Source organism: Ursus americanus, chromosome 36, assembly GCF_024610735.1.
Source record: "Ursus americanus isolate L20-20 chromosome 36, mUrsAme1.1.p, whole genome shotgun sequence".
NCBI lineage: Eukaryota > Metazoa > Chordata > Mammalia > Carnivora > Ursidae > Ursus > Ursus americanus.
In genome coordinates, this window is record NC_142162.1 from 1,213,099 (window position 1) to 1,236,168 (window position 23,070).

The 23,070-nt window shown below is 34.8% G+C and overlaps 1 protein-coding gene across 1 annotated transcript; it reads left to right on the forward strand.

Moving 5' to 3' along the window:
• The first annotated feature begins 6,570 nt into the window (after positions 1-6,570).
• TERB2 (telomere repeat binding bouquet formation protein 2) lies at positions 6,571-22,365 on the forward strand. The gene is made up of 7 exons (XM_045812274.2): positions 6,571-6,634; positions 6,749-6,830; positions 7,582-7,721; positions 9,436-9,497; positions 12,656-12,741; positions 18,828-18,916; positions 22,223-22,365. The coding sequence occupies exons 1-7, from the start codon at positions 6,571-6,573 to the stop codon at positions 22,363-22,365; spliced, it is 666 nt and encodes a 221-aa protein (XP_045668230.1).
• The last annotated feature ends 705 nt before the right edge of the window (positions 22,366-23,070 follow it).

The window sequence follows — 23,070 nt, forward strand, 5'->3', positions numbered from 1 at the left end:
GCTGTCATTATTCTCAGCACAAGACTCTTAATAGATAAATTTTCAGATGTGTACTCTTCTTCCTATTTATCTTTTATTTTTTTAAGATTTTATTTATTCGTTCTGAGAGAGAGAGAGCATGAGTGGGAAGAGGAACAGAGGGAGAAGGAAGAGCAGACTCCCTGCTGAGCAGGGAGCCCAACAAGGGGCTCAATCCCAGGACTCCAGGATCACGACTTGAGCCAAAGGCAGACACTTAATCAACTGAGCCACCCAGGCTCCCCTCCCCATTTATCTTTTAACATAAATTTTGCAACATATTTCTTTTCTAGAACTTGTTACAGTGATTAAAAAAAAACTGTTCCAGAGATTTATTGAAAAAACTAGGAAATCATCTGGGCTAGTTTATAATTTTGTCTTGAATTCTCTTAAGATACTTGTTTAGTCCAGCAAATCTGACTCTCTCACTCTTTTTCTTGCTTTATTTGTCTGTGGAGGTACTTGGTTTTTTGTGTTCAAATACATTTAAGTATTTCAGTCTGCTTTTGACTATGTCCTATATATCATTCGTGCCTATAATTTAAATATCAATATTTTTTAATCTTGTTCTCTCCAGTATACTCATTCTCCAGCATGTTCCTTCTAAGTCTAAAGTTCTTAGTATTGGGGCGCCTGGGTGGCACAGTCGTTAAGCGTCTGCCTTCGGCTCAGGGCGTGATCCTGGCGTTCTGGGATCGAGCCCCACATCAGGCTCCTCCGCTGGGAGCCTGCTTCTTCCTCTCCCACTCCCCCTGCTTGTGTTCCCTCTCTTGCTGGCTGTCTCTGTCAAATAAATAAATTTAAAAAAATCTTTAAAAAAAATTAAGTTCTTAGTATCGTTTATCTCAGTAATACCCTTGATGAACCATCCCTTCTTTTCCTTCGAAGTCCTATCTAACTGGGCTTCCTTCTCTATATCTGACAGGGGTTTTTTTTGTATGTGGGGGGGGTGGTTATCTAGGACCTGCAACACTGGCCCTTTAAAATTACAATTAGCACAGCTCTTTGGCAGGGTAAAAGCCCCCTATCTTATCTATCATAATGGGAAGGATACACACATACCACAGGTAATATTCCTGTAGTGTTGGCATCTACAATATATTCATAGCTGCTGAGTTGGGTAAACAGCCATGACATGATTATGGCTACTTTTAAGAAATTACTTTAAAAAAAAAGAATAAATAAATTCATGGAACCTGGCTGGCTCAGTCAGTAGAGCATGTGACTCTTGATCTCGAGGCTGTGACTTTAAGCCCCACATTGGGCATGGGGCCTACTTAAAAATAAATAAAAATAAATAAATTGCGTATCTTTTTTTGCAAAAGGTTTTATTTATTTTAGAGCGAGAGCATGCACAAGTGGGGGGAGCGGCAAAGGGAGAGGGAGAAGCAGGCTCCCCCCTGAGCAGGGAGCCCAATGCAGGGCTGGATCCCAGGACCCCAGGATCATGACCTGAACTGAAGGCAGATGCTTAACTGACTAAGCCACCCACATGCCCCAAATTGTGTATCTTTAAAAAACAAATAAATAATAAATAAATAAATAGATAGATAGATAAATAAATAAATTCGCTTCAATCAGAATGTAATAAGGACTTGTTTTGTGCTTGAAACCTTGCTAGATGTTTCGAAAGACATAAAAGAAGCATAAAAAGAAAAAAAGGGCTTATTTGGGGAGACATAAATTCAGGTGCTTGGACACCACCCAGAACAATTAAATAAAAATCTCTAGCAGGTGGGGCCTGGGCATTTGTAATTCTAAAAGCTCTCAGGTGATTTTAATGTGTAGGTAAGGCAGAGAACTATGGACCTAAAGGAACTTTTTCTTTTTAATCTTTTTGTAAGAAAAAAATTTTTGTAAGTTTGAATTTTGTAAGAAAAATACAAACACAGAAAAATTGCATTTTGTATGATAAACTCTTCTGTACTCCCCCTCAGATTCATCAGTTATTAACATTTTGCCACATTTTCTTATTCTCTCTCCCCCATATCCACCCCATATGATTTTGTGTGTGTAGTGTATGGCTAATGTTATTTTTGCTGAACCACTTCAGATTAAGTTACAGACATTATGATTCTTTTTCCTAAATACTTCAGTGAGTATCTCCTAAGAACCAAGATACTCTCTTCTCTCTTTTTTTTAAGTAAGCTCTATACCCAAAGTAGGGCTTGAACTCATCACCCCAAGATCAACAGTCACATGCTCTACTGACTGAGGCATGCTCCACATGCCTGCACCCCCAGGATACTCTCTTACATGATCACAGTACTAAATTATCAAATTCAGAAAATTTAACATTGGTCTGGTACCACTTACTAGCTAACATATAGACCATATTCAGTAAGTAATGTTTCTAATGATAGGTTTTAGGCACTGTGGTAGAGAATTTCAAGTAGTACAACAACGAATTTGATATATAGAATAGGGCCTAGCCCCTACCTATTAAGTCATATACAGAGTTCTAGATAATTGATATCTAAAGTCTGTCCTTGGGGATAGACAAGTAATAGAGAGTTCAGAGAAAGGGGAGGTTTATATTCACCAGAATAGAAAGAGAAAATGCTGAAGAAAAGTTGTGGTTAAGTTGCAGATAGTGAAAGATGAGTAGGAATGAATAAAAATTCGAATCTGAAATTGGTAAATATACTTCTTAAAAATGAATGGTGTTTTTTTTTTTGTGGTGAGGCTGCATAGCTATATAGATATACTAGAGATTAGTGAACCATATACTTATAATGGGTAGATTTTATGGGTAGATTTAATGTAAATTATACCACAATAACATTTTTTAAAAGAGGAAAAAATGATTTTTTTTTTCAAATCACCAGGAGAACAAGAACAGACCACAGGTGTATACATATTTTCCACTATCTGTAGGTATCCACCTTAATACTTTCTCTAACATACTACCTCAACTTCCCAGCATTTGTCTTAAAATAGATGACATAAATTTATTTTTGCACAGTTTTCCCAGATAATTGGTTATTTTATACTGAATAATTTGAATAATCCTTCTATGTAGAACTCAGATTACAATTAAAGGCAGGAATTCTTCCAATGAGTATGAATAATAAAACATCTATATGAGACTTTCCTGCTAGAAACAGACTCTGAACGGTATTCATTAAGAATTATGATTAGGGCTATCTTATATATTGTTTTATCCCAGGCTATAGGAGATGAGGCTGCTAGTAACAAAAATATGAAGTAGAAGGTAAAGTCAGTGTGTTAGGATTCGCTGAGGTAAGAACCTGAAAAGTAGAATGGCTTGCATTTTTCTGACTAAATTGACTTTTAGAATAGCAATGGCGATATCATCGCACAGTTGTTTTTGTTTTTTGTTTTTTTTTTTAAGATTTTATTTATTTATGTGACAGAGAGACAGCCAGAGAGAGAGGGAACACAGCAGGGGGAGTGGGAGAGGAAGAAGCAGGCTCCCAGCAGAGGAGCCCGATGTGGGACTCGATCCCAGAACGCCAGGATCACGCCCTGAGTGGAAGGCAGACGCTTAACGACTGTACCACCCAGGCGCCCCCATCGCACAGTTGTATAATATAGTTGAGATATAGGAGGGGGAAAAAGTAATACTGGATTACCAAGTATTTCCAAGGAAAGAGATGCTTTGGACAAATTAATTTTTCAGATGAGTAAAGGTGATTTATTCAAGGCCAAATATTTGCTTAACTACTTTAGATAAAATCCTCCTAAGTTGACCTACTTGATTATTTTTAAGACTTAAATTGTAAAATACACACAAAAGAGTGTATGTAATAATATATATATATATATGCAATTTAGAGAATGACACAAAAAACAAAGACTTATTAGTTGACCATCTAGTTTTGCAAATAAAATAGTATCGAAACCTTTTAAAGCCCCTGTGTGCCTCTCTAGGCCCTAAAGTAATCATTATTCTACATTTTTTTAAAGATTTTATTAATTTATTCGACAGAGATAGAGACAGCCAACGAGAGAGGGAACACAAGCAGGGGGAGTGGGAGAGGAAGAAGCAGGCCCATAGCGGAGGAGCCTGATGTGAGGCTCGATCCCATAACGCCGGGATCACGCCCTGAGCCGAAGGCAGACTCCCAACCACTGTGCTACCCAGGTGCCCCATTATTCTACATTTTGTATCTGTTTTTTTCCTTTCTGAAAATAATTCATAGGTATATTTTTCCAACAACCATACTGTTTAGTTTTCTCTTTACTGCATATATATGTATCCCTAAAAAGAAAGTTTCATTATGCCTGTTTTTTAAAAAAAATTTAAAAATATTTAAGTAATCTCTACACCCAAAGTGGGGCTCAAACTCACCACCCTGAGTTTGAGTCACATGTTCTTCCAATTAAGCCATCCAGGCACCCCCCCTTATGCCTGTTTTTTGAAGTTTAAATGAATGGAATTATGTTCTATGTCTTCCTATGATAAAGAAGTGGTTGTTTCGGGGCACCTGGGTGGCACAGCGGTTAAGCTTCTGCCTTCGGCTCAGGGCGTGATCCCGGCGTTGTGGGATCGAGCCCCACATCAGGCTCCTCTGCTATGAGCCTGCTTCTTCTTCTCCCACTCCCCCTGCTTGTGTTCCCTCTCTCGCTGGCTGTCTCTATCTCTGTCGAATGAATAAATAAATAAAACCTTTAAAAAAAAAGTGGTTGTTTCTAGTTTTGTCTTTGATTGTTGCTGTTGCTTTAGCAACAATGTTGCCATAAACATATTGCACAAGGTGTACTGGTAAAGGGGAGCAAGAGTTTCTCAGGTATATATCTAATAAATGCCGGCACTTCAGTATGTACATCTTCAAGTAAATAATGCTGAATTGTTGGTCAAGGTGACTATGCCAATTTACATTCCTACAGTTCCCATTAATCTATGTTTTTAGCAATTCAATTATTATCAGTACAGTGGGTACATAATGGTATCTCATAGTTTAAGTTTGCATTTCCCTAATTACCCTTATGGCTGAGCATCTTTTTTATAAGTTTATTGGCCATTTAAATTTCTTCTATGAAATGTCTATTCAGCTGTTTGCCCATATTTTCTATTATGTTGTCTTTTATTGATTCATAGAGTTACTTATGTGCTCTAGATACCAATACTTTGTTGATTACTCATACTGCAAATATCTTCTCCTACTGGTTAATACTTGTGTCTGTTAAAAAGTTATTCTCTACTCAGAGGCCCGAGAGGTATTCTCCCGTTTTATTCATATGTTTTAAAGTTTTGCCTTTCATATTTAAGTGCTTAATAGTTCAGTCAAGTAGGAAGTAACAAGTATACGTTAGCATGCACCTAACATAATTACAATATATATATAAAGCAAAAATTAACAAGAAATCAATAAATCCACAAAGGAGATTTTAATACGCTTCTTTCAGTAACTGATAGAAAAATCTGACAATATGATCAAAACACTTGACCTAATAAACATGCAGAATGCTGCGTCCAACACTCAGAATATCCAACAGCTGCAAAATATTCTTTGCAAACACACACATAACACTGACCATATACTTCCATCATAAAGGAAATTTCAACACATTTTAAAAGATTAAAATCATATAGGCCATATTCTTTGACCTTAATGTATTTAAACCAGCAATCATTAACAACAAAATAATGGCGTAATCACGTGTTTGGAATTTTTAAATTAAACACAGTTTTAAGAAAATTTATAGCCTTATATGCACATATTAGAAAATAGAATGAAAGTCACTCATCTCTTTGAAGAAATTAATAAAACAGCAATTAAAGACCAAGGAAATCATAAGAACAGAAATTAATGATATAGAAAATACATTAAAGAGTATCAACAAAGCCAGAAGTTTGTTCTATGAAAAGACTAATAAAATTGACAAACCTCTGGTGCAACTAAGAAATAAAATGGCACAAAAAACTAATAACAGAAATGGAAAAGGAACTATTGTTACAGAGCCTGCAGACATTAAAAAAGATAAAGTTTTACGACCTTTATATGAATATTTTTGAAGTTTTAGATTAAATGGACCCAACACCAGAAAAATACAGCTTATCAAAACCGATGTAAGGGGGTAGGTGGTGGGTGGTGGAAAAAAGAAAAGCACAATTTTGAAAAAAACAAATTTCAACACTGGTGAAATTTGTATTAAAGAATTATTTTTAAGTGTGATAATGGTATTCTGGTTTTGTCTTTCTAAAGGCCTCATCTTTTGGAGATTCTAATTGAAACATTTATAAATGAAATGATAAAATGAGTTTGGCTTCAAAATAATACCTGATGCCACAGAGCCTGCGACCATGCCTGTAACAACAGCACAATAACTTTAACACTGAGGTTTAAAACTCACAAGCATGACTGGCCCTTCTCCGCCGTATCAGGGGAAAGATGAGAGGCTTCTCCACAAACCCACGCTTCCGTCAGCTCTCTGGTAGTGACCAGACTCTTCTTCCTTTAGCCTCAGGCTTTTCCCGCCCATTACTCTGAGAACCAATCATCGAGCTTGGCTTCGCACCTCAGACCAATCAGCGATCCCCGTTAGCCCCCCTTCCCCCACACCCCCGTGTGAGGGCCGATCGCCATGTTTCAAGGGCAGCGGGGTTGGTTCTGCGGCAGCGTCGGCCGAGAACTGAGGCAGTTCTGGGGTAGGCAGCTGGGTGGAAGGCGCGGGTGAGGTGGTGGGCAGAGCATCTCTCTTCTCTATAGTCCTTTGGTCCCAGGGTACTTGATAAGCTCACCTTGTGCTCTTGTCTCCGCAGTGGCCGAAGGAGGTTCGATCAGTGACCCAAGGGCCGCCGACTTCTTGTTCAGCTGTGATGCCTCCCACCCAGACACGCTGAGGTACCTGAAGGCCACCTGGCAGTGCCTCTTGGGTCATGATGATCCAGGAGCTGAAGATGGAAGTCGCAGTCACTAAGAAATATTGATGATAGCAATAGACGGGAAAGGAGCACGTTTTCAGCTCTAGATGGGAAGGGGGGAGGGATATAAACAACCTTTCTCTTCGCCTTTCTGCCACAATGACATGGCCTCCTACCAGGTCCACGAGTCTTCCCGAGTTCCAGTCGTGTGTTTCTAGCTGTCTCTCCCACATCTCTACGTGGTGCCTTGAAGGCCCATCACATACATGTGTTTCAACCAAATCTCCTGACTGCCCCTTCACCCCTGCCCCAGGTCCTGTGTTCTCAAACTTAAAAGCCTAGCAGTTTCTTGTGAATAACAACCCCACTCCCATTAATCAGGCGGTGGCTAAACACCACAGTAAATGTACCATGTAGCCCTGTGAATGTTCTTGGCACTCACTGCTACTATCTTCCTACACAAGGTCATGACCTCTTGCTGGAATCACAGTAGCTTGCAGAGAGGTTCCTCTGCCTCCAATCTGCCCACCTGAGATCCTCCTTCACATTACGATTACAAACCAGAGGTCTAATCACCACCCTGACTGCCCCCTCCCCACTCCCTTATTCCCCAGTGTCCTGATTGCCTATAGATAATTATCCCTGCTTCTGCTCACTTATTCTTTCTTTTGAAAGGTTGAATACATTCTTGTTTATTTTATAACCTAAAATATTTCCTTTCTTTCTTCTAGAATATATCAGAGCCTTGATTACATAGAAGATAATGCTACAGTTTTTCACGCCTACTATCTCTCTGCAGTAGCTAATACTGAAATAAAAAATTCCGTCGCTTTAGGTCATTTCATTCTTCCTCCTGCGTGCTTGCAAAAAGGTTAGCAAAAATCATTTATCCAATCTCTGTTAGCCAAATCCAGCTAGGTTTCCCAACTTGACTGATCTTTGTTCTCAGTCAGATTGCCTTGGGTGTATATTTTAGCATTGTTTATTGCTCACTCACACATTCACTAAACTCCTATGTGTCAGGTTTCAACCAAGGTGCTGGGGATTCAGTGGTGAATAAGACAAAAAGCAGATCTTGCCCTCACAGTGCTCCTTGGCTAGAATCCAATATTTACTGGTTTTGTTATTAAATAGTCTGACATGTGAACATTTAATAAATGTTTGCTAGTTTTGAATCTCTTCATGATTATAATGAAATTTTAAGACTCATTTTAATAATGAACCTATATATTTGTATTGTTCTGTATACATTGGGGTGCCTGGGTGGCTCAGTTGGTTAAGCATCTGACTCTTGATTTTTGGCTCAGGTCATGAGCTCAGGGTTGTGAGATTGAGGCATGTGTTGGGGGCTCCACACTCAGTGCAGAGTCTGTTTGATAATCCCTCTCCTTCTCCCTCTGCCGCATACGCGCTCTCTCTCACTCTAAAATAAATAAATACATCTTTAAAAAATAATAGATAAAATTTTGAAAGATCTGTTTTAAATGAAAACACGCTTCTTTTTAAGAATAAAAAGTATACATTATTATCCACCTAGACCACTATTGTCTAGTAGAAGTGTGAGATACAAATGTGAACCACATACTAATTTTAAATTTTCTAGTATAAATAAGAAATCTATGAATAAAAATAAGTGAAATTAATTTTTTAAAGATTTATTTGTTTTTAGAGATTGAAGGAGCCCAAGCAAAGGGAGGGGCAGAGGGAGAGGGTAAGAATCTCAAGCAGACTCCCCACTGGATCTCATGACCCTGAGATCATGACCTGAACTGAAATCAGGAGTTGAAAGCTTAACCAAGCCACTCAGGCACCCCATGTGAAATTAATTTTAAGAATACATTTTATTTAACCTAATATATCTGAAATATCCTTCAATATATAACCAATATAAAAATTATTGAGATACTTGCATTCTTTTTTTTGATGCTAAATCTTTGAAATCCAGTGTTTATTTTATACTCACAGCACATTACACTTTGGACTAGCCCCATTTCAATATGGTGCCTATATATAGCTAATCCAGTGGCTACAATATTGGACAACATAGGTCTAGAGGAGTGTTACCTTTTTGTCCTCAACTGGGCTACTGTGGAAGCTTTTGAGATCATTAAGGATGATGACATAGTCCTTTGACATGCTGAGCGTTGTTAGAATTCCTATAGTACTATGGCCGCTAGACATGTTTCTCTTCCACTCCTCTTTTACCAAATTATTGAATTATTGAGGACCTCTACTCTACAAATTTAGGAATTCTATGCCTATAATTTTGACTGGACAATTTTCTTTATTAATGGCTGGCCTAAAGACAGATATCTAATGAAGGCATAAATTCTGCAGAAAAAATTTACAACAGTGGTTCTCATAATGCTTTGGAATCATCTGGGGAGGTTGTTAGAAATGCAAATTCCTGAGCTCCTCCTCAGTCTTCTGATTCAATAAGAATTTGCATTTTAAACAAGCATCTTAGGTGAGTTTGATGCAAGTGGAATAACACTGGTGTAGAAATTTCAGACTACAAGTAAACTTCAGAAAATTCTACAAACTTAGTTTAAAAAATAATATTGGATTTGTTTTTCTTACCACAGAAATAAGAAGAAAACTTGGTAGTTTTATTTGGGAACAAGACCAACATATTCTCATAGAGAAGGTAAGAATAAATTAAAGTATTTGGTGAGAATCTACAGTTTCAAAAATTTTTGAAGGCAATGTAATCTGAAAAATGTTTACTTGTGACATGTTAACACCAGTGATCCCAGTTATGTAATTTAAAGGGCATGGTTTTATTGAACATTATGTACTCTGATATTGTTTTCACACTAGTACACTGATAAATTTGAGATATTTTCATATGAATAAAATCATTCATGTAAAAAACTTGAAAATTTGATTCTATTATTAATTAGGGGAATAATAGGTGCACAATATTTACCAGTTTTTTACTGCCAGCATAGATTCCGATTTACTTATTCCTGTGTTGTGTCATTTGTTTAATGTTTTGAATAATACCCCTCAATAAATGTGTACAATACTGAAAATTGACTATTTTATAGCTTTTGCTATTCTGCCTCAAATTTTTTTTTTAAAGATTTTATTTATTTATTCAACAGAGATAGAGACAGCCAGCGAGAGAGGGAACACAAGCAGGGGGAGTGGGAGAGGAAGAAGCAGGCTCCTAGCAGAAGAGCCTGATGTGGGGCTCGATTCCATAACGCCAGGATCACGCCCTGAGCCGAAGGCAGATGCTTAACCGCTGTGCCACCCAGGCGCCCCTGCCTCAAATTTGTCAATGCTTTTGACTTACTTTAAAATTTATGCACTGCCAAATTTGAGATAATTTGAGCATCAAAAAGAATGACAATAATGAATTATAGTACATTAAATTTAAAAGAATCCATGATTCGATAGTGATACCCCAGAAGCATAAAGAAAGAAAAAAAAAAAAGAACAGAAGGAAGGCAGGAAAGAAGGTGAGAAGAGGAAAGAAAGGAAGGCAAGAAGGAGGGTTGGAAAGAAGGAAAGGAAAGGTGGGATAAGGGAAATTTTCCTTATAAAATAGCAACTAAATAGAAAACCCCATTTTACCATCCCCAATAAAATAATTGATTTAGGCAGGGTCACTAATGGATGTTAAAACCTGTTCTCAAATTATCACCCTTCATGTTACTTATTAGTTACAAAGGTAAGCAATGTGCCTTCACAGTAGGGAGGTCTGGTGGACACCACCTTAACCAACTGGTCAAATTTAGCATCACCCAAATTGGAAGAACCTCTCATTATGTTCAGCTGGATGTGATATAATAAAAAGCATACAATGTTATCTATATAGTGTTCTTGTTCAAAATGCTTAACCTGATTAACACTCAGACAATTCCAGAATGTGAGACATATCACATTAGACTCTTTAAAACAATATCATAAAAAACAAAAACAGAAAAAGCAGGAATTCTGTTCTAGATCAAGAGACATAACAACCAAATATGATGCATAAACCTTGATTGGGTTCTGGATATTTTTTAAATAAAAAGTGAAAAAGACATGGTGAGAACAATTGGGAAAATTTAAATATGAATTATTTGGTGATATTGAATTAATGTTAATTTTCTTAATTGTGATGGTATTACAAAGATAAAAGAATGCTTTTTAAAGAAAATGCAAGCTAAAGATTAAGGAGTAAAATGCCATATCTGCAAATCTTTTCAAGTGGTCCAGCAAAAAATAAAAAATGAGAGAAGGCAATCAGAGTAATAAAAATGTCAACATGTTATGAATCTAGGTGAAAGGTATATAGTACTTACCATATTATTCCCTAACATTTCAGAGTTTGAAAATTTTCAAAATAAACAGGGAGAAAATATTTTTATGTCTGAAGCCAAGCAATTAACTTACACATTTTGTATTTCTTTCATTAATCCGTTTTTTTTTCCTCCCAAGTTGTCATCATCTAAAATCATAGTTATTTTAGTATCTTTGGCTATGTTGTACTAAGGACTAAAATATCTAATCCTTGGCTTGCCATAGTGTTTTCAGGGATGTGAGTGGTGATCGAATGGTTATTTAACAATAATTATTGGATATGAAGAACTTTAGAGCTAAAAAGCTCCTTAAAGCCCATTAATTTAATCATTCAGTTTTGGAAATGAGAGAACTGGGGTAAAGAGAAGGTAAAAACCTGTTTTAGTTCACATAGTAGGCATTAGCAAAATGGAACCAAATTTTCTCAGCTCCAAACTAATCCAATATTTCTTCTATGAAAAAATTAGTAGAACTTGCCTGTAGTGACGACTGACTCTAGAAAGTATATGATTTTATGATAAATGATTTTGTTCTTTCAAAATATTGATTGGTATTAGCCAATTATAATAATGTAACATAGAATATATAAGTAGAAAGTACTTCATTGAATGGCAACAACAAGGGTAAATCTGGCAAGTAATTTGGTGAACATTATTATTGTTTGGAGTGGATTTGTAATCTAAACAGAGAAATTTCCTAATGGCATATTAAGTAATTACATTATGTGACAGGTACCAGTATCTGAGTCACTTTCACATAATCTTTTTTTTTTTTTTTTTAAAGATTTTATTTATTTATTCGACAGAGACAGAGACAGCCAGCGAGAGAGGGAACACAAGCAGGGGGAGTGGGAGAGGAAGAAGCAGGCTCATAGCGGAGGAGCCTGATGTGGGGCTCGATCCCAGATCGCCGGGATCACGCCCTGAGCCGAAGGCAGACGCTTAACCGCTGTGCCACCCAGGCGCCCCTCACATAATCTTTTTGAAAAGCTAAATATACATTTTGTTCTTTCGTAACTTCATAGCTAAATACTCCATTTTAATTTTGAAGGGGAAATATAATTTGTTCAGCTTACTTTCTACTTTTTGATTTGTAACTCAAGGGAGCCTAGGAATTTTCAAGTCAAGGATTTTAAGAAAGTTTAAATTAATAAAAATTTTTTGTTTCCTTATCTTTTAAAAACTAAAGAGTAACATGGCCACATTAGGGAAAATGTCAAAAATTGAAAAGAGAACAAAATTAGCCCAAATTTTACAACCTAATACAACCACAGCTGATATTTTAAAAATACATAGCTGCATTACATAGCCTTAAAAACAAATAGTATAATCGTGTATGTGTGCAAAGTATTGTAAGTTTTTGCCACCAAACTAGATTGAATGGACCTAAGTGTATACATATTTTTATGACTCTTGATATATATTGCCAATTTACTTTGTTTTTTTAAAAAACATTTGATTGGATCATTGATGTGCTGATTTTTAAAAATGTGATTTCTTTTGCTATCCCCAGCATGATGAAATAGCACCAAATGAAATAAAAGCCCTTGGGGAAAGCAGTGAACTAGCAACAGATCAGGAAAAAGAATTATCCAAAAGGTATTGAATTCATACACTTCTTTGATATTCAATTCAATGTAGGCATCTTTGAACACTAACTGTGTTTATCTCACTTAATTTTCACAGTCTTCTTACATAATTGATATCATTATCACCATTGCTGTTTTACAGCAAAAGAGATCTAGGATTAGATATATTAATTTGCCCAAAGTCATATAAACTAAGTGGGGAGAAGTTGGATTTGAACTGGGTCAGTCTAATTCCAGAGCCAACCACCATGATGGACTATCCTTGCACAAAAGAAATAAGAATTTGTGTATATTGTGATTACTGTTACATTGTTTTTTAAACAAGGAGATACATGAAATACGAGCAGTAATTTTATTAGGATTGCAAGTTCTGAGTGATTTCCTCCTTTCCTTTCCAAATTGTTTAAAATGTGTTTACTTTGGATTAAGAAATTAAATTTAAAAAGACAGACAATCATGGACTTACCATTATGTTAGAGCCAATCTATAAGAGGCCCCCTTTGTTTTAGAGTTATTCATTATCTAGTCTTAATTCCATATGTTCTAATTCCATGGTTGTCAAATACCCATAGGGAGTACTGGCTATTCAAAGGTCTGGTATTTGGCTGCTGAAATAAAAATGATCACATAGTAGCTGTCTCTCTTCAATATAAAAATAATGGGTTTACTTTATATAGGTTTTTCAATTTTAAGTTTTTCTTCCATAGTTTTTTTCTTACATCTTTGGTACCTACCATTTAGTTGTTATAATTTGAAGTTAGTTATCTAATTTACACAAAGTTGTGTATTTAATTAAGTATAGTAAACTATTGTTTCATGGTCCTGTGACTTCCAGATATTCTACCACTTAAGTTAGAGAATCCATATTTTAAGTCTTGGGATCTCTATGTATAGCACTCCTTTGAACTTGTTATGCTTTTTTGAGATAAGAAACTGGTAAAAAGAGGAAGAAAAGTAAGAATAGGAGAGGTAAGACCATGAAGATATTCTTAAGGGATTAATGAAGGAAAGAATAATTATCCTAAGTGACCTTGTAAGAGAAGGCTGGGAAATAGAAAATAAAAAGTAACTCCCAGTGATTCACCTGACTAGGAAAGATATCAGATACATAAGTTCTTTAAGAAATAGTTGCCCTGCAAAACATGGAAGCCATCAGGGAAAAGTTTGATTAAGTGCGACTACCAAAAGTATTTTAAACTTGTACATGGCAATAAAAACACCATAAACTAAGTCAAAAGAAAAATATACACTTGGAAAAACATCTGACAAAAACTAGTTTAGAATACAAAGGGGGCTTACAAATTTGGGGAAAATATGTCCAATCCAATAATAATAACAACCGATAAAGGATATGAATAGATCCTAGGTACGCATCTAACCTAGAGCCTTTTCTTTTTAGAACCACCAGAGGGTGCAGTATGAACATAGATAAAATAAACTTTGCCCTTAGGAAAAGGGTTTGTTTTGTTGGCATACTACTAATGATATCGAACAGTAGGTGATGAACCAGTTATTAAACACTTGCTAAATGTAAGACACTTGTAAGCTTATCAGTTCATTTGATTCTCATAACTTTGTATGATAGATAAATGCTATTAGCCCCATTTCACCATTGAGGAAACAGGTTCAGAGAGCTGTCACCCAACATCATCATTACATAGTGAAGCTGTATTTGAAGCTAAGTCTAGCCGATCCAGAATCCAAACTCGTAATTACTATGCTTTTTCCACTTCCCAATATGTTCCCAAAATCTTCTGAAAATTGCATGAATTTAATTATTCTGTTATAAACATAATGCATGTAATTTGTCAAAATAGAAAACAAATTTTAAATTATAAGCAACCCCACCACTTAGAGATAACTACCATCAACATGAGTACATTTCTTGCTATAGTTATATACAAAAATTCTTGTTTTAATGTGTATTTTTCTTTGATTACTAATGGCTTTGAACCTTTTTGAATTTATTAGCATTTTATATTTCTTTTCTGTGGTTTGTTTTTATCCTTTCTCCCTTTTTTATTGGGGGTCTCACTGTTTGTCTTATCAACTTGTCTGGCATCTTAATATAACAGCTATATTATCATTTTGCCAATTTGTTACATTATATCCTCAGTTTGTTGTCTGGCTTATACTTTTTTAGAAATAGAAGTTTAAAATTTCTGCATCATTAAATTGATCTCTTTTCCTTTATAATTTCTTCTATTGCTTTTATGTTCAGAAAAGTTCTTTCCCATTCAGAGATCAAATCAGTTTTAAATTCTGAAAATATTTATTTTGATATATGGTAATAGGTGAAGATCTAAATTGATTTTGTTTTGCAAATAAGAAATTTCCACTGTTTTTTTTTTTGAGTAATATATCTATATCCAACTGATATGTCATTTCCCTTTGTCATGTTATTTTTATGTATATGGAGATCTGTTTTTAGACTATTTGTTTTATTCTGCTAATCTGTGGACCTATTTTTATATCAGTACAATATTCTTTTAAGTTATTTAACTTCATTTACGTATTTTAATACCTGACAAGGCAAGTCCCAAACTCATTTACTCTCCTTTTAAAAATCTTTTCCTTAATTCTTCATGCCTACATATTATTTTTCTATTTTCAAATTTTAATTAATCAAAATCCAACATGTACAAAAGGGGATACATGAAAATACTAATCCCTAGTGAGCCAGTTTCCCTCCCAGAAACAACCAATTCATATAAGTATTTTTCTTACAAATAGTGATAGACTATAAGCCCTGTTCAGTCCCTTGCCTTTTTTCACTCAGTAATTTACCTTGGAGATCATTCCATATTATTACATAAAGAGCTTTTTCATTTTGTACTGTTTCATTTTGTATTGTATAGTGTTCCACTATGTGGATTTAATGATTTAATTTAATTATTTGATTTATTTTTTTGTTGCTTATTTTAATGGACTTTTAGGTAATTTCTAATTTGTTATTAAAAACAATGCTTCAGTGAATGATTATGTAATGTCATTTTGTGTGTGTATCTGTAGGGTAATTTTTAGGAGATCAAAAGGCATGTAGATTTGTATCCTTGATACGTCTTATCAAATTGCCTTCCCTACATGTTAAACCAATTTATGCTCCTACTGGCTGTGTATAAAAGTGCCTTTTCCAGCTAGGGCAACCAAACGTCCAGGTTTGCTTAGAACTGTCGTGATTTTAACACTGAAAAGTCCCACGTCCTGAGAAATCCCTTAATCTAGGGTAAACTGGGGATGGTTAGTCATCTCACTTCCCCTATACCTTCTCCAACACAGAGTACTATCATATATTTTGGTCTTTGATAATCTGATAGGTATAAAATGGTATCTTAGTCTAGTTTTGTTTGAATTGCTATTACGATGAATGAGGTTGAGTGTCTTCAGGTGTTTGAGAACCGCTTATATCTCCTTTTCTGTGAACTGTTTGTTCATATCCTTTGCACATTTTTCTATTGATTGAGTTTTGCTTTTATTTTTTGATAAGAACCCTTTACATTTTAGGAGAATTACTTCATTGTGAAATAACTTACAATTAATTCTTAGCCTATTGTCTTTTGACTTTAAAAAATGTTGGATTTTGTCATGCAAATATGTTTTACTGTATACATTCATGCTTATTAACATTTTCTTTAATGGCTTTCAGGTTTTGTGTTGTACTTAGGGAAGGCTTCCTACTCCTAAGATTATTATCATTATTATTTTTTGCTATGGTTTCTTCTTAATCATTTATTTTTCAATTTAAATCTGTGACACATTTGTAATATGTCTTGGTGTAAGATGTGAGGTGGGGATCCACTTTATTTTTTTCTCTTTCCTCCAGATAGCTATCTTGTGGCTATTGATTAAATAATTTATTAATAATTTATTAATAATTAATAAAATGATTAATAACTAAAAATAATTTATCTCCCCCCCACCCCATCTTAAAATGCCACCTTTATCATAGATTAGATCCCTGTAAGTATTTGGGTCTATTTCTGCAATTTATATTTTTATATTTCATTCATTTATCATGCAACAGCACCACTCTGTTTTAGTTATTTATAAAATGATTTAATATCTAGTGCTAGTTTTTCCTCTTTACATTTTTCAAATTTTCTTAGCTATTCTTTCTGGTTTATTTTTCAATCTGAATTTTAGAGCCACCTTGTTCATATATTTTTAAGGAATTACTGTTGTTCTTTCTGGTGACATTACAAAAAATGTATAGATTAACTTAGGGAGACTATCTCTGATACTGAATCTTCCTATCTGAGAAAATGGTATTTTTTCCCCCACTTGTTCAGATTTTCTTTTGTGGCCCTTAAAGAACATTTTCATATTTTCTTCATATAAATCTTATATGTCTTTTAAGATTATTGCTAGGGTTTTTTTTCCCATTCTATTATAAATTTGGTCTGCCTCCTATTAGATCTTCCAACAAGTTGTTGCTCAGGTAAATTTTAGAATTTTTTTTTCTTAACCTCTAAAATCCCTGTTGAGAATTGTGTTATATTTGAGAAGAACTGATGACTTTATAATTTTTAATATTCCTACCCAGGAGAATGTATTTTGTTTTTCTTTATTTTCCTTTTCTATATCTCAGTAAAGTTTCCTATTTTTCTGCATGTAGAATCACAAAATTCTTGTTATGGTTATTTCTAGATTTTTATGAATTTTGTTGCTATTGTGGATGGGATCATTTTTTCCATTTTATTTTTATTTATTTATTTTTTATTTATTTATTAATTTATTTATTTATTATTTTTATTAGTTATTGCTATTGCTGTTATATAGGAAAGTTATTGATTTAGGGATATTTGTCTTATAACTACCCACTTGGAATCTTTAAGATTCTATAAATATTTCTTTTGGCTTTTCAGGGTACACAATCATATCAGTTGTTTATATGAAAGATTGCTTCTTCCTTTTTACTAGATATCACTTCCATTTCTTTCTCTACCCTCCCGCATCTCATTGCTTAGCCAGAAATTTTAGAGCCATAATAAATAACAATAATGGTTATCCTTTTTTAGTCCCTGACTCTTCTGGAAACACTATTTTGCTTTATTTGAAGGATCTTATCCTAACTGAGCTGTAGTTTCTTTTAGAAGAGTTCAGATGAAATCTAATTTTTAAAATTGAAAATAAAGCTTTGACTATCACTAACGATAATTTTAGATTTTTTTAAGGAAAATAATAAATTAAGGATGACCCCAACTTTTAATTATTGAGGTTTTTATTTTCATATAATTCTGTTATCCATTGGTTATACTTTAGGTCTAAATATAGCAAACATTGTTATTTGCTGCAGTTAGAAAACAGAATATTTTAGTTGCAAACTACTTAGCTCTTAAAAGTTAGAATATAATTAATTATACTACACAACTACACTCAGAATACTTTAACTTTTTTTCTTTTTAACTCAGAAGTCACTTCAGAATCTTAGTGTACTTCATGATTTTCCCAGATTTCATTTTTTATTTAAAGTATTGAAGTACTTGGGACACCTGGGTGGCTGTCGGTTAAGCGTCTGCCTTTGGCTCAGGTCATGATCCCCAGTCCTGGGATTGAGCCCCACATCAGGCTCCCTGCTCAGCGGGGAGTCTGCTTCTCCCTCTGCCTGCTGCTCCCCCTGCTTGTGCTCTCTCTCTCTCTCTCTGACAAATAAATAAATAAAATCTTTAAAAAAAATAAAGTATTGAAGTACTAGTTAACAGAGTTCCAATTATTTAAACACTGAATAACAAAAAATGCTGTGATTATTTAAAGTAGAGCCCACTATACTTTCTTTGGCATATTTAAGATTACATATGTATATATGCATTTTATCTAATTATAAAGTATTATTGGATTATTTTGCTTTTAAGAATATTGAGAAAAAGGCTTATGCCTCTACACACACAAAAAATATATTTTGTGAAGTGGCCAAGAAAACTGAAAATATCTGTATAGGAACTTGTATTACTTAGAAGAACAAAAGAAGTCCACACTTAACATTTTCACCCGGTAAGACTGAAGTCTGCTCAAGAGCAAATAGATTACTATTGCCTGGAATAATTTCTCAGGAAAAAACAAATATAAATATGACTTTCTGTATGTTTCATTTTATAGCACAGAAAAGCATTTTATAAGGACTCCAGTTACAGAAAAACAGATGTACTTCCCTCTTCAGAATTATCCAGTGAACAACATGGTAACAGGTAATTTAAAATAAAATAAAATTTAGAGAAAACCCAAGTAGGGAAGAAACAAAAGAATATTTTGCACAGTAAAGCAGTTGTTGTCCTAGCCTAGCCAGTAAAGCCCCCTCTGTTATACGTGCTAAAAGAGGAGATATCACTTGCATTAAATAAATCCGCAGAATTGACCTAGAGAGAGGTCCCATATTTTCTGTTAAAACATTCGTCTATTGGTAGCATGAATACACATCCCTGTTTACACAAGACAGTCCCAGTTTATGTCTGTTGCCCTGGCATCAGCTTTTTCCTCTCAGATGTCCCAATTTGGAAGATAAATTACACGGAAACTCTAATCATAGTTTCCTTTGAGAAGCTGATGAAACATAGACCCCTTTCCCTAGCATACACACACACAACATAACACGCCAACTTTACATATAATTTAAAGAGGTTTGCAGGTGTCCACGGACTCTATATTTGGGTTTTCTGGTGCCTGACATAAAGACAAGACAGCTTACTACATGAGAGGATGGAACCAAGGGAACCAGGTGAAAGTGGCCATTGGGATTTGGATAGTAGTGCGGTGAGGTCATATATTTAGATACTTTGATCTGGGTAGTATTCAGTAGGGTCATTGATCATTTTAAAAATAGAGGTTCTTAAAAAATTGTGTTTAAAACACAGCAACTTAAAAGATACAGGTTTTTGAAATTTCATTTTAAAAATCATTTGTATATTTATCACATTTTCTTTATCAGTGTCAAAACTAACTTTTGCAACTAGTCCACAAATCCCTAGATGTCTTCTCTCCTAGTACTATTCCTTCTTACCGCTTAGTCTAGCCATTTGTTTCATTATTTTTTTTTCTTCTGTTCATAGCCTTTAGAAAAGCACTTTAAAAAGGAACTTTTAATGTGTTGTTTGAGGCTGGGTCTTGGAGACATCAAAGAAAACTGCTGTTTTCTCTTGTGTGTCACTGTTGTGACAGCAGAGAAGTCAAATCTGGGGTTCTTAGGAGCCACTGTGGGCTGCAAAGAACAATGAACTAAGTAGAAGTACTTTAGTTCTAATATCGGGAGCAGCAATTGCTACCCTGATTTAACCCTAGGCTTAAACATTCAGATAAAAATTAGGTAACCCTTAAACCATGGTTGTGGCATATCACTGATATTGATTTTGTGTCAGGCAACTCTATCACCAGATTCTAAATGTCTCATGTTCATTTGGACTTCCCAAGTGTTTGATAACATATTTTAAAAATCAATGATAAATATTAAAATCAGCCATACAATAAAGACAAATGCTTAGATTTGGACATGGAACAATGCTGCTCTGTTTCATTGCTGTCTGACTATTCAAAAGTCATGACAGTGTTGTATTAAAAACAAACTAAAAAAGAACTATAAAAATAATCATTGGTCAGAATTTTTAAAGAAAATTTCAAATTGTGATAACCTTTTGTTAATTTTATTGATAGAACCATAGTAAAATTTGCTAATCTTTTTATTTGCTTATTTTCTTTCCTTATATTTCTACATTAAAGTTTTATTTTTTGTTTGTTTGTTTGTTTGTTTGTTTGTTTTAAGTAACCTCCACACCCAACATTGGGCTCCAACTCAGGCCCTGAGATCAAGAGTCACATATTCTTCTGCCTGAGCCAGCCAGGTGCCCCTACATTAAAATTTTTAAAAATTTTAAATAGCACTTTCTTGGAAGAAAGGTTCAGTCTTTAGAGATGATTCTTTGGCTTTAATTTTGATGTGAAATGACAAGTACTTCTTCCTTTTTTTTTTTTTATCATGCCCATCTGCTTATACAGGAAGGAATTAACTTCTTGTTGGAGTATAGTGAGTGACAGTTCTAATTTAGGCAGTGGTAGCAATTTCTGTGACTGTAACTTCACTATCTCTTCCTCAGAATGGATTGGGTTCAGTTCAATGAATGTTAAGTCTTTTAAAATAGAGCGAATTTGATTTTAGGTTACAGAAAATACAAGTTGGAACTATGCCCTAGAACCTGTGGCCCCAAGTTGTTACAACCAAAAATATCTTTAGAGCCAAATGTGCCATAAAATATCAAGGGATTTTTTTGGGGTCTGTCTTTATTTGTTTTTTTGCTTTAGACTGGAATTAAATTATTTTAGTCTGGTATCACTAGTTATCACCCATGATAAGAAGTTCTGATTGATAGCTACATGTGTGACTAATTTTAAAAATTAATAATTGTAAATATCGTACACTCAGATAAGCAATTGCTATCAAGGTAATATTGCTTAAAGTCATTGAGTTGTTAAACTCTCTATATTCTAGGTTTTTTTAATATATTCTTATCAATTTCAGATTATTAATGGCATCAAAGTTAATCACACCCATAACTTCTGTTGACTAATCAGTAATATGATTTTCCTTATTTTTTTTTAAAGATTTTATTTATTTATTTGAAAGAGGGCCTGGGGGGTGGGGGTTGAGGGCCAGAGGGAGAGGGAGAAGCAGACCCCACCCCCCACCCCTGCTGATCGGGGAGCCCAATGTGGGATTCAATCCCAGAACCCTAGGATCGTGACCTGAGCCAAAGGCAGATGCTTAGCCGACTGAGCCCCCCCAGGCCCCCCTTTCCTTAATTTCTTATTAAAGAACGTTATCCCTGTGTTAGCAGGGCAGGAAAGTGTTCCCTGCTCTACTATTGAAGATGAGCTATTTGTGCTGTTAGTAGCTACTTGGATAGATAGTTCTAAGTGATTACACTCTAAGCCAGACACACTTCCCAGTTATTTTGGTCTAAGTACTTTATGTTTTATCCCCAACCAGGGCATTACACTCTCAGTAGTCAAAGTGGATAATCAAATATTTGTGTTTTAAAAGGAGGTAGAAGGGGCTCCTGGGTGGTTCAGTTACTTAAGTGTCCAGTTCTTGGTTTTAGCTCAGGTCATGATCTCAGGTCCTAGGATCGAGCCCCAAGTCAGGCTCTGCGCTCAGCGTGGAGTCTGCTGGAGATTGTCTCCCTCTCCACCTGCTCCTCCCCTGCTCACACTCTCTCTCTAAAGTAAATAAATAAAATCATTGAAAAATGAATGAATGAATGAATAAATAAATAAGTAAAAGAATAAATAAATAAAATAGGTAGAATGTTGCAGGGAGTGGGGAGTTGGGAAGGAGGGTGTTCCCTGGTAGTTATCAAATTTAATGGAAAATCTTCTCCCTGGCCTTATTTCTTCTTTTTACTTCTTTCTAAAAACATTCTTTAGAAATAAATAAATAATAAATAAAAGATACTGAAAAATAGATAGTATGATAGTATTTCAAATATGTATTTTTTTTTATTTTGTAGGTTATATATCAATTGATGCCATGAAGAAATTCCTTGGGGAGCTACATGACTTTATTCCTGGAAGCTCAGGATATTTGGCATACCATGTTCAAAATGAAATCAACATGTCTGCTATAAAAAACAAATTGAAGAGAAAGTGTTAAGTTGTCTTTATATCTAGGCACTTATTTTTTCTAAAATATTACCAAAGATATGCATAATTTTACATTCTCCCCTTTGGGACAGGGGGTTGGGGAAATAGGGGAGAATTCTGTTTCTTTCTCAAAATATGTCTTTAGGAAATTCAGAATCATTCTGGCTCCATGATTTGACATTTGGGCTGGATTTTTTTCCCCAGCTTGTAATGTTATGTCCGCAAATCCTGAGTACACAGTTGTTATGGAGTAACTGTCATTGAAACACTTCATAACAAGTCTCAGTGTCTGTCTCTCTCTCTCTCTCTGTCAGATGCTCTTTTGGTTTTAACATTCTATTAATTATATATATTTTTCTAGGTTCGATGCTGTGAATACTAAGTTTAATGATTCTGTTCATCTTATTTTGATTTAAAAAATTACAGTGTTATCGTTGAGTTTGGAATTACTGTTTCTGGCTTGAAAAATATGGAGTAAAACATTTTAATGATTCAGACTTCATGTGTGAACAGTTCCTGATAACATGTACCAGAAGTGATTTAATGTAAACAATGTTATATCATCTGAAATGAGCCCTCAAGTCACCTTAGAATCACAGTGCTGGAAAGAACCTTAGAGAACAATGAGGAAGTGAGGCCTTGAGAGGGTGTCTTGCCTAGGGTGACTAATTGGGGGCCAAATAAGGACTAGAACATGACTGTCTTGGTTTTCCAA

Bases quoted from the DNA above. Each gene is read 5' to 3' on its own strand.
- TERB2 (XM_045812274.2), top strand. From the start codon at position 6,571: ATGTTTCAAGGGCAGCGGGGTTGGTTCTGCGGCAGCGTCGGCCGAGAA. The intron at 6,635-6,748 runs GTAGGCAGCTGG...TTGTCTCCGCAG, and splicing joins AGAACTGAGGCAGTTCTGGG to TGGCCGAAGGAGGTTCGATC. The intron at 12,742-18,827 runs GTATTGAATTCA...TTCATTTTATAG, and splicing joins GAAAAAGAATTATCCAAAAG to CACAGAAAAGCATTTTATAA.